A 12,556-nucleotide genomic window follows, 5' to 3' on the forward strand; every position below is an offset into this window, starting at 1 on the left:
ATGATTTATGAAATAAAATTATTTTCTGAAAATTTCTATATCTAAACATCAGTATTTGATGAATGTTTAAAAGATAAAACTTGGAAAATCATAGTATTTAAAATTATCACTGTTTAGAAACTTACAGTTTTAGTCGATTTTAGAAATGAATACCATGCTTGGTTCTCTTTATTTTAGAATCCAGCAAGCTAAAGTGCAAATTCTTCCCGAATGTGTGTTGCCTTCAACCATGTCTGCAGTTCAGTTAGAATCCCTCAATAAGTGCCAGATATTTCCTTCAAAACCTGTCTCAAGGGAAGACCAGTGTTCATATAAATGGTGGCAGAAATACCAGAAGGTGAGAAACTAATTTTTTATGCATCTTCAAAAAGTGAAGATAGATTGTTTTTTTCCTGTTTTAAGAAAGAAACACAACTCTCATGATTCATTCCCCAGACACCTTGTGTGGCAGTATTCCAGCTACATTTGATCATAGCTGGACCCTCTAAAAATTGCACAGGCAGCTATTTTATGTAAAAGCAGTTTACAAACACAATAAAATGTCACACAGCTGTAAGACATCCTTGTTATTATGCTTATTGGTTATATTAATCACTTATGATTTTTAATTCCGTGGGAATTGCTTATTAAACTATGATCAAATTAGATGTTTGGCTCTTGAATCAGAAACATCCATTATCTTAAGGAAGGGAGGATTTATTTGGGGTAGAGTAGTAGTAGAAAAGTAGAGTCTGTTTCTTCTTCCAGATCAGAGAGAAAAGGTTTCTTTTGCTATGTGTTTTAATGAAACGCAGTTGACATCACAAAAATTGACTTGAGACTAGGTGCTCTTTAAAAATGTTGCTTGTTTGGGCACTAATTCCTATGTTATATCCTTTCACTAAATCATAATTGTCATGTGGAAAAAAAAATTGAGGGAACCTGTTTCTATTCATTTGTGAGATGTGCACTTTTAAGTATAGTTAATATTTATAATTGCTACCTAAAGAAAAAGATTTACTAGTTTCTAAATTTAGAATAATTGGGCTTTTTGAGGTTTTTCTCTTTAATATGGAAAGACTGTTTCCATTGTAACCTTAAAAGTTCTGTATTAATCATCCCTTTGTTAAGTCATGAGGATTTAATATTTTCATGTAAATACAGATTTCCAATTTAACGTAAATTATTATGGATAATTAATCAAGTGGACTTATACACTAGTTACTGTACCAAACTTTTATTGCTCTTACTGTAGAATTCCTCCAGTTTTCCACGAAAACTTGTGCAGAATGGGCACTTGATGAGCATCAGGGTTATAACAGGTATCTATAGGACTTCCTGGTCTTATCTTTATTTCAGTTAACTGATCTGTTTCATGATACAGTGTGTTTTGACTAGTGTTTCTAAGGAAGATTCTAATGAAGATATAATTAGACTGCTTTAAGACTCCCAAACAACCTTGAAACTAGTATTTTTTAATGTTTAATAATATTGATACTGCCTTAACAGGCAGCTTTTGTATAGCTGTGTGTATTAGTCCATTTTCATGCTGCCAATAAAGAGATAACCAAGACTAAGCAATTTACAAAAAAAAGAGGTTTATTAGACTTAAAAGTTCCACATGGCTGGGGAGGCCTCACAATCATGGCAGAAGGTGAAAGTCGAGGAAGAGCGAGTCATGTCTTACATAGATGGTGGCAGGGAAAAAGGGCTTGTGCAGCAAAACTCCCATTTTTAAAACCATCAGATCTCGTGAGACTCATTCACTATCACAAGAATAGCACAGGAAAGACCCACCCCCATAATTCAGTCACCTCCCACTGGGTTCCTCCCATGACATGTGAGAATTGTGGGAGTTACAATTCAAGATAGGATTTGGGTGGGGACACAACCAGATCATATCACCGTGAAATACTTTCTTCCCTATACCAGATACCGACACTTTAAATACGCATTTGCCCTTGTTTCTTTGAACTGTGGGAAATTTTGCTTCCATAGTCATTTTAAATGTTACTGTAGAAATAAGTATGTCAGTGATCACTGTCAGTATGTGGCCCCCCAAGGAGTAGATTTGGAATATATTAAGTCATTTAGTGCCTAAAAGTATGTTTGGCACTGGTTTGCTACTGAAATATGTGGCAAGGTAACTGCATCAAGATGTTCCCTATGTGTCATCTCAATATTCACATAGTTGTGTATTTCATATTAGATATTTTTTTTCAGGGGGTACAGGCATACCACGGAGATATTGCAGGTTCAGTTTCAAACCGCTGCAATAAAGCAAGTATCACAATAAAGTGAGTCTCATGAGTTTTTTTGGTTTTCCAGTGCATATAAAAGTTTTATTCACACAATACTGTAGTCTATCACATGTATAATAAGATTCTATCTAAAAAACAATGTACATACCTTAAATTAAAAAATGCTTTATTGCTAAAAAATTCAATCATCTGAGCCTTCAGTGAATCATAATCTTTTTTGCTGGTGGATAGTCTTGTTTTGCTATTGATGGCTGCTGACTAATCAGGGTAGTGGTTGCTGAAGGTTGGGGTGACTACAGCAGTTTCTTAAGACAGCAATGAAGTTTGCCCCACAGATTGACTATTCCGTTCACAAAAGATCCCTATGCAGCGCTGTTTGATAGCATTTAAGCCACAATAGAACTTTCAAAATTGGAGTCAGTCCTGTCAAAACTTGCTGCTGCTTTATCAACTAAGTTTATGTAATATTCTGAATTCTTCATGTCATTTCAACATTCACAGCATCTTCAGATTTCTTCTCAAGAAACCACTTTCTTTGCTCATCCATGAGAAGCAACTCCTAATCCGTGTTTGATCATGAGATTACAGCAATTCAGACCCATGTTTGGGTTCCACTTCTAACTTTAGTTCTCTTTTTATTTCTGTCACATCCACAGTTCCTTCCTTCAGTGAAGGCTTGAAACCCTCAAAATTGTCATCCATGAGGGTTGGAGTAAACTTCTTCTGAATTCCTGTTAATGTTGATGTTTTCACCACCTCCCATGAATCCTGATTATTCTTAATGGCACCTAGAATGGTGAATCTTTTTCAGAAGGTTTTCAATTTACTTTTTCCAGATCCATCAGAGGAATCACCATCTGTGGCAGCTATAGCCTTACAAAAACAGTATTTCTTAGATAATAAGATTTGGAAGTCTAAATAACTCCTTGATCCATGGGTCACAGAATAGAAATTTTGTTACCAGGCATGAAAACAGCATTAATCTCCTTGTATATCTCCATCATAACTTCTGGGTGACCATGTACATTGTCAATGAGCAGTAATATTTTGAAGAGTCTTTTTTCTGAGCAGTAGGTCGCAACAGCAGGCTTAAAATATTCAGTAAACCATGCTCTAAACAGATGTTCTGTCATCCAGACTTTGTTTCATTTACAGAGCACAGGCAGAGTAGATTTAGCATCATTCTTAAGGGCCCTAAGATTTTTGAAATGGCCAGTGAGCATTGGCTTTAACTTAAAGTCACCAGCTATTAGCCCCTGAAAGGAGATTTAGCGACTTTCTCTGGATTAGGCTTTGGCTCAACGGAAATTTGTGGCTGGTTTGATCTTCTATACAGACCATTAAAACTTTCTCCATATCAGTAATAAGGCTTTTCGGCTTTCACCAGAGTAGCACTTTGTATTCACAGCTTGGCTGTTTGCCCCAGGAGACCTAGCGTTTGGCCTCTTTCAGCTTTGACATGCCTTTCTCACTAAGCTGTATCATTTTTAGCTTTTGATTTAAAGTGAGAGATGTGTGACTACTCTTCTTTTCACCTGAACACTTAGAAGCCATTGTAGAGTTACTAATTAGCCTAGTTTCAATATGGTTATGTCTCAAAGTAGGGAAGCCTGAGGAGAGGGAGAGAGATGGAGGGGCTGGTGAGTGGAGCAATCAAAACACATTTGTTAAGTTTACTGTCTTAAATGGGTGCAGTTCGTGGTGCCCCAAAACAGTTACAATAATAACATCAAAGTTCACTAATCACAAATCATCATAACATATAACAATGAAAAAGTGTGAAATATTGTGAGAATTACCAAAATATGGCACAGACAGGTAATTAGCACATGCTATTGGAAAAATGACTTGATAGACTTGCTTGAAACAGGGTTGCCAGAAATCTTCAATTTGTTTTAAAAAAAGAAGAAAAAAAGGCAGTATCTGAATCGCAGTATGCCTGTATTAAGTATTTGGGTATATAGAATAGTTCTTCCACACCAAGATGGGTTAAAAATTCTTAACTATTAAAAATCCTAAATTAACTCTTCTTTGCAAAGTTCTAAGTATAGGTTGAGAGCAGTGGTAGTTACTTCCTGACTTAAGTGTTCTGTGCAGCTAGTTCTGTGACCTGCCTGTAGAATCCTGCAATCTTAAACCTGAACTTGGGCTAAGCAAGTTAAGACTGCTATTTAAATTTGTTTTTTATGTGAGTTACTGCTTAAATTCTTCCTGTTCTATGGGTAAAGCACCTTGCTTACATTACATTCCAAATTTGTCCCATACAACTGGCTTGCCACTGGCTTAACAAGACAAGAAAACATAGAGCTGCGAAGACCAAAGAAGCATGTATTTGCCTGGGTTCAGATCCTCTGAGCTTTTCCTCTTGTCTTAATTAGCCCTTGGTTATTTTCATATTCAGAGTTGCCAAGGGCTAAAGAGAAGATGCTAAGGATTGAGAAGGCCTAAAAAGTTTTAGGTGATACAGATATCTCCATCCCATATATGTCAGGTTATCTAAAGGGTTCCCTTGTTTAAACCTTGATAGAATTTCTTAGGTTCTGAAATTTGGAATCTAGATCACTAGGCCAAGAGAAACTGCTAGCTGATCTATTTTGGACTCCAAGTGACCTACAAACTCTGTTCTGCTTTAGAGAAACCACTTAGAGCCATTCTGTGTGCATCAAAAAGGAATCTAACAGGGAAAGGGGATGGCAGATATCTTTGGTAGGAACTCCATATGCAGTGGGACCATCTGAGTGGTTTGGCATGCTGCACCTTTAGTGGGACGCTAGCTTACCATGGGGCTGGATTATGTAACAGTGCTTGTCTTTAGACAGATACAAGGTTCAATTCATTCCTTTCTTCATAGAGCTTGCTTGTATCTGACTTGTCCATCCCACCATAATCTGAAGCACAGCATATGTGTGTTCTGTCTCCATGTCTTAGTAATTAAAATGGTCAGAGTTGGGAGATGCTTACATAACTGTAAGCTCACTCAAGCTAATAAGGTTGGCACACACTTTTCCTGCAGAAAAGGAACTTAAAGGATCCAGGATTGTAGTCTTCCTGAGATGTATTCAGTTAACCTTGAAACGGCACACAGCATTTGCCATGGAAACCTAAACATCCCAAATGACATGAAATAAAATTATTTAAACTTCTGGAAGTGTTCCTGTGTTATCTACCATTCTGACAAGGAAGCATTAGAGAATATTCAGCACGTGTCTCTCATGATGAAGGAGTTAGGCCAATGTAATTAGGAAACACTTTCAAAACCCATTCCATCTAGAGACCTTTCTTGTTCTGGAATTCGAGCTCTGAAACTGTTTGCTTCTTTTCCCATCACAGTGCCTTTCTCTATTCACTGGTTTACTGTAGGGCGATTTGAGAATCCCCCTACAGTAAAAATCTCCCTAAAAAAAGAGGAAATTTTGTTTAAACCTGTTTGGAGTATGACTTAAATGTTTCTAAGTATATTCCCTGCTTGCCCAGACCACCTGCTTATTCATATATCAAGGCTTACTGTGTTAATCAGAAAAGAGCTGAGTATGAAATGTTAAGTCAAATGAGAAACACATAAATATTAAGAAAGTAATTGGTGCTCATCTTTCTGGCCTCTGCTGAACTTAGCCATGGTTGTTCCTGTTTATGGCATAGAGCAGGGAGGAACTGAGCACGAATTTGGAAGGGCAGGGGCCTCACACATAATCTCTCAGATTAGTGTTTAAATCTCCTCCTAATTTTCTTTATCTAGATACAAATGTTCTTATTTCTTTCTTTTATAGAAGGATACATACCTTTTTATTAACAGTGTATCTTACAGGAGATTCTTTTGTATTAGTTTATAGAGCATTGCTCATTCTTAAAGCTGCACAGAATTATTTTGTATGGATACACTGTATAACCAGTCCCATACTGATGACAGATCTGTACTAAATAACATGTACAAATGATCCTACTCGGGAGGCTGAGGCAGGAGAATGGCGGGAACCCGGGAGGCAGAGCTTGCAGTGAGCTGAGATCCGGCCACTGTACTCCAGCCTGGGTGACAGAGCGAGACTCCGTCTCAAAAAAAAAAAAAAAAAAAGTACAAATGATCTTTTATATAGGTAAATATTATGATAACTTTTGAAGAGTGAGGTTATTGGCTTACAGGGTAAATGCATTTATAATTCTGTCAGTTTTAAAAATAATTTTGAGGCCGGGCACGGTGGCTTACGCCTGTAATCCCAGCACTTTGGGAGGCCGAGGCAGGTGGATCATAAGGTCAGGAGGTCAAGACCAGCCTGGCCAAAATGGTGAAACCCCATGTCTACTAAATACACAAAAATTAGCCGGGCATGGTGGTGGACGCCTGTAATCCCAGCTACTCAGGAGGCTGAAGCAGGAGAATCACTTGAACCTGGGAGGTGGAGGTTGTGGTGAGCCAATATCGTGCCACTGCACTCCAGCCTGGGTGACAGGGTAAGACTCCATCTCAAATAATAATAATAATAATAATAGTAATAATAATAATAATGAGTTATTTTCAAAATACTTAAGGTGTTTGTACTTGTTTTTATTATCATTGTTTCATCATGGCCTCACAGGCAAGGTAGTATCAAACCTGATGTCTGCTGATCTGATAAGTGAAATATATTACATTGAAGGTTCAATTTTAATTTCTGAGAGCAAGGGTAAGCATTTTGTTGTAAGAGCAGTTTGTGTTTCCTTTCTATAAAGTATTTGCCCATTTTTCTACTGGCTTGTTGATTTCTTGGAGCTCTTTGTAAGCTTTATAGTCTCTGTAATTAATGAGTTCCAAACATTTTTCCTAGTTTGTCTTTCATCTTTTAACTTTGTTTTTGGTGTGCTCTGTCATACAGAACTATTTTTGTTGTTCTTATATAGTTTAATTTTTAATGCTTCTATATTCTAAATCATAGCCAAAAATGACGTTCCTATGCAAAGGAATGTCTCATGTTTTCTTGTATACTTACTGTGGTTTCATTGCTTTTCCGTGGAAAGCTCTGATCCTTGTGTAGTTGATCCTGGTATAAATTCCACTTTACTTTTTTCCAGATGGCTCCCTGTTGTCCTACTACCACTTTCTGAATAGTCTATATTTTCCCCCATTGATTTGAGATCCCATCGTTGTCACAGACCAAATTCATGTTTATTTTACTTTTCTTCTCTTTTGGTCTACTTGTGTGCCATCATCATATTGTTGTAAATGTTGGCACTTTATAATCTGTGTAAATAAAAATAGGGCTGGTAAGCCCCTCACTGCTCTTTTGTCAAGCTTGTCAGTGACTACCATTGATGAACGTGTCCTTGTGAACTTGAAAATCTGTTTGACCTTGTTCCAGGATAGAAATAGTAAGAACAGTAACATTTATTGACTATTTTTATATAAAGAAGAAAAGTCTTGAAATCTTAGGCTATGTATAGTCAGGTGCTTCCTCAGAAAGTCTGGTCATTTCCCAGGCATACATATTGTATGTGCACTTGTATATCTATCATTAGCGTATAAGCCTCAGGAGCAGGAAAAAGAGCTTATCATTCCATTCCAGTTCTTATTACCATGTAGGAATTTGGTTCATGAAAGGAAACAAAAACTGGTAACTTTTTAATTATTTGTATAAATTATTTCTGTCATTTACATTGCTGATTATAATAGGATTTAACACAGTAAGTGACCACTTTTAGTCACTATATAAAGGAAGTCAGTGGTAGTGATTTACTGTTTATGTTTAGCTTTTCACATTACTCTTTCCATTTTCATTGCACTTCAAAGACTCACTTAAATGGAGTTTCACATTTTGTGAACATTCTACATTGTTGGGAGGCAAAGCTGAAGCCATAGTTATGAGGCTTAAAAATGGAGGACTGTGATAGATTACCTCCAGGTAACAGATTCATTTTAAGGGCTTTTATGCGTGCTTTCAGTAGTAAATCCTGTTCCCAGAGTGAATACTACTTTGCTGGAGAATCAGTCATTGGTCGCTTTTAAGTGCCTAAACTTTTTGGCTAGTATTAAAATTTTCTTGAAGTACAACCATTTTATGACATCAATCATGGTGTTGATGTATTTAAAGAATAACTATAAATTGCTAGAACTTATCATCCATTTTACCCAGATATAAGACAGGAGCCTTTCCTATTATGCCAGAAAGCTAAATGGGACTCTTAAATTTGAGGATGTTGAAATGTCTTAAATTTTGGCAGTTGCTCTGTAAAAGCTAGCTAATGTTTTCTGGTATATGTCTCTTCCGTGTGTCTAACTAACATACATCACAAATATGAAGGATGGATTATGCATATTTGAATCTGTCAGGATCCTCCAGATAAAGAATTTTGGAGGTCTTCTGACCCTGAAAAGAAGCTACCTGAAACTGTAGCTTGCTCATGGGCATGGTGGCAGAGTGAATGCCTGATCCAGTGCATTGCTCGTAATATGCTAGTGTGCCGCATTTTATTCTCTTTATACTTGAAATTTATAATTATTTCAGATTCTTTTTCTTGACACGGGTGCCAAATGAAATTACACTTTTGTAGTACACTTTACATTTTTTTTTGTATTATAAAAGTAACCATTCTGATATGTGAAGTATATTTTAATAACTGAATGAGGAGTGTGTCAGTCAGCCAAACTGAAACTTTCAGTTGGGTCTTTGTCATTTTGTAATTCTAAGAATATATAAGTTAGTAAGCTTCTTCCCTCTAAAATATAAGCTCCACAGGGCAGTGAATTTTGTTGGTTTTTCTTTCATTCACTGGCATAGCCTAAATGTATAAAAATAGCCTGACACGTGTTAGGCATTGTATTAGTCTGGTCTCACACTACTAAGACATACCCAAGACTCAGTAATTTATAAAGAGAAGAGTTTTATTTGACTCACAGTTCAGCATAGCGAGGGAAGCCTTAGAAAACTTACCATCATGACAGAAGGGGAAGCAAACATGTTCTTCTTCACATGATGGCAGGAAGAAGTGCCAAGCAGAAGGGGAAAAACCCTCTTAATAAAACCATCAGATCTCGTGAGAACTCACATGTATCATGAGGGAAACATGGAGGTGCCTGTCCCCGTGATTCAATTACCTCCCACCAGATCCCTCCCACGACACATGGGGATCATGGGAACTACCATTCAAGATGAGATTTGGGTGGGGACATGGCCAAACCCTATCAGGCACTCACAGTATTTGTTGAATGATGATTAGAGTCTCAGACTCCCTGTATACAAATCCTAGCTCCTTCCTATTTACTGAGTCTGTAACCTTGGGCAAGTTATAGCATCCTTGTGTGCCTGTTCCCTTACTTTAGAATGGAGATAATAAACTACTAACCTTAGAATAGTCTTATAAGAAATGTGAAGTTCTTGGCACAATACTAATGGTTGCCATTGCTGTTCCTGAAGATTCAGAGCTACTTGATGTGCTCTTGGTAGTATTTTTTTAAATTCTGTAACTGGACTGTGACAATAATCTTACCATTAGATATTTAGTCTTAAAAGTGAAGGGCAACTTATTGGAGATTACCTGAAGGGTCTCATAGTCTGACTCCTCAGGCTTTAACCACTACCAGAGCACACAGTTAGGAGGCCATCTCAAATCACCTTTGGTAGGGGTCCCCAAATCCTGGCCCACAGACCAGCACTGGTCTGTGGCCTGTTAGGAACCAGGCCACACAGCGGGTGGTGAGTGGTGAACAAGCAAGTGAAGCCAAGCTCCACCTCTTATCAGTGGCAGCACAGAGTCTTACAGGAGCACAAACCCTATTGTGAACCGCGCATGTGACGGATCTAGATTGCATGCTTCTTATGAGAATCTAATGATGAATGTAATGCACTTGAATCATTCCAAAACCATCCTCCACCCCATCTTTGGAAAAATTGTTTTCCACGAGACTGGTCCCTGGTGCCAAAAAGGTTGGGGACGGCTGATCTTTGCATAGTCTCAAATATAAGGATTATATTAAGCCAGAAATGTTTCTCATTAAGGAATCCTTTGTTTTGAGCTGTAGGTCGTGTTTTAGAACAAGTCTGTCCTCTTCCATGTTGCAACTCCTAAAATATTTGAAAACAGATATGTCCACTTGAGAGATAGCTCTGAACTGAACATCCCTGGTAATAAGACATTCCCTTTGATAATGAAAGTTCCCATATTTGAACAGCATGGAATAGAATAACATTGTCTCTCAGATTCTAGTCTTCTATTAAAACCGCAGTTACTTTTGCACCAAACTAACATAGCTAGAATAGGATTGGGGTAGTGGGTAAGTATAGGGTGTGAGTGGTGTAGCACATCATACAGTTGTGTAGCACAATTCCAGCTATCAGCTCAGTCCCAAGTCCCTTTTATGTGTGCTGTGTTCCCACGTTTCCTGCAGATCTTACTCCTGCACTTGCAAGATCAAATGATTAGGTATGAAACATATGTAGGGTAAGTATTCAGCATATGAAAACATACCTAGTCATTTGATCTTGCAGGTGCAGGAGTAGGGTCTTCACTTGTTTTGTTAAATGTTACCTTGTTTTTCTTGTTCTGGTCTGTTATAAGTGCCTTTTGATCTACCTTATTCCTTTTCTTTCACTTTCATGTGTCATGTCACATGTCAATTAACATTTTATTTACAGTGAAATTACAAAGATTTGTACATATGTAGGTTTTGTTTTGAGAAAATGTGATAATTCTTTATATTCTGCTATACCTTGTTCTTTGATCACTTGCAGAGCATTCCTTGGTATAAACATATTCTAACGTATTTCACTCTGTTTTTGATTGATGTTTAGGTTGTTTCCAATTTGTTGCTATTAGCACTGCTGCAGTGCACCTCTTCAGTAATATTTTTGTGTCCTATAGACCATTGCTTCTCTTTCAAAAATTGTGTGGTTATTTTTGCGGTTATTTTTCCAAACGAACTTTAAACTTATAAATTCCATTCTCACTGGTATTGCAATGAATATGTAATTTGAGGACTGACATCTTAACAATATTGAGTCTCCCCCTCAAATACTGAAATTCTACAGAAATTAAGTACAATTCACATTTGTATATGGACTTAGGCATGGTTCTGTTAGGATTTCAGTTACAATTGGAGGTCATATATAATCGGTTTCCCCTTTCTTTGAGTTTTATGAAATGAGGAACTTCATCATGAAGTCTCAAGTATATAAATATTTTATCCTTCTTGGGATTCTGTCACTTCTTATGTTTGCCCTTATAGTGATTCAGCTGGTTCTCATTTAAAGTTTTTACACAAAAACAGTTTGGATTATATTTTGAGATTTTCACTTCAGATACTGGACAAGTAATTACTAGTATAAAGGCAACTAACATGGTCATAATAGAAGTATGGTGTTTACTCTTCACATTTATCTTCCCAAAGTTGTCTTCAGCATTGAAATTTTAATGTTTGACCTTTTTAAATAGGAATTAAGATTCTAGTTACTACTATATATTTGAAGGATATAGAAGCATGATTTCACACTTCATAGTCACATTATGGGATTATCTACAAAATTTTTTCTTTTTAAAATTAGATGGTTTCCTAGGCCAAAATCATTTAGATGTTGCTCTTCCAGTATTAGAATCTTTAGTCTGTGGGGTTTTTTAAGTGCCTTTTTTTGTTTTGTTTTCAGAGAAAGTTTCATTGTGCAAATCTAACTTCATGGCCTCGCTGGCTATATTCCTTATATGATGCTGTAAGTAACTTACCTTAAGTTTACTTTATATATGGTAGGCCATGTCATAACTAAGGGTCATTAAAAAACAAAGGTTTAGTTTTTCCAGTTTCTAGTGCCTTATAACTTAAGAACAAAATATCCTAAGAGTGGTGGCTAACACCTGTAATCCCAGCACTTTGGAAGGCCAAGGCAGATGGATTGTTTGAAGCCAGGCATTCAAAACCAGCCTGGGCATCATGGTGAAACCCCATCTCTACAAATACAAAAATTAGCCGGGTGTGGTGGCATGTGGCTATAGTCCCAACTGCTTGGGAGGCAGAGGTGGAAGGATTGATTGAGCCTGGGAGGCCAAGGCTGCAGTGAGCTGAGATTGTGTCACTGTACTCCAGCCTGGACAACAGAGCAAAGACTCTGTCTTAAAAGAAAAAATTATCATAAGACTTTTTTAGAGTTTTACTAAGCACGTGAAATTTTGTTGGGTTGGGTGATAGTTACATTTAGAACATGAAAGCATCCATCTATAACAGTTTTGGTTTTTCTCTAAACAAGTATATTAACTTACATCTCTTGATCATTAGTCTATTAAGTAATGCATCCATGAGGGGTTTTGCTCCTTAAAATTTAACACTAGGCATTGCCACATTTTGCAAAACTAAGTAAGGGACA

The 12,556-nt window shown here is 37.0% G+C and overlaps 1 protein-coding gene across 3 annotated transcripts in view; it reads left to right on the plus strand.

Annotated features, from left to right (window-relative positions):
* The window catches only part of CRBN (cereblon), a 29,764-nt gene that overhangs the window by 11,661 nt on the left and 5,547 nt on the right, over positions 1–12,556 (plus strand). For all 3 annotated transcript variants that reach the window (XM_003894167.3, XM_021934225.1, XM_009200320.4), the window contains exons 5-6: positions 178–337; positions 11,846–11,908. In XM_003894167.3, coding sequence (XP_003894216.1) covers positions 178–337; positions 11,846–11,908 — 223 coding nt within the window. The remainder of the gene's footprint in view (positions 1–177; positions 338–11,845; positions 11,909–12,556) is intronic.

Source organism: Papio anubis, chromosome 2, assembly GCF_008728515.1.
Source record: "Papio anubis isolate 15944 chromosome 2, Panubis1.0, whole genome shotgun sequence".
Taxonomy (NCBI): Eukaryota; Metazoa; Chordata; class Mammalia; order Primates; family Cercopithecidae; genus Papio; species Papio anubis.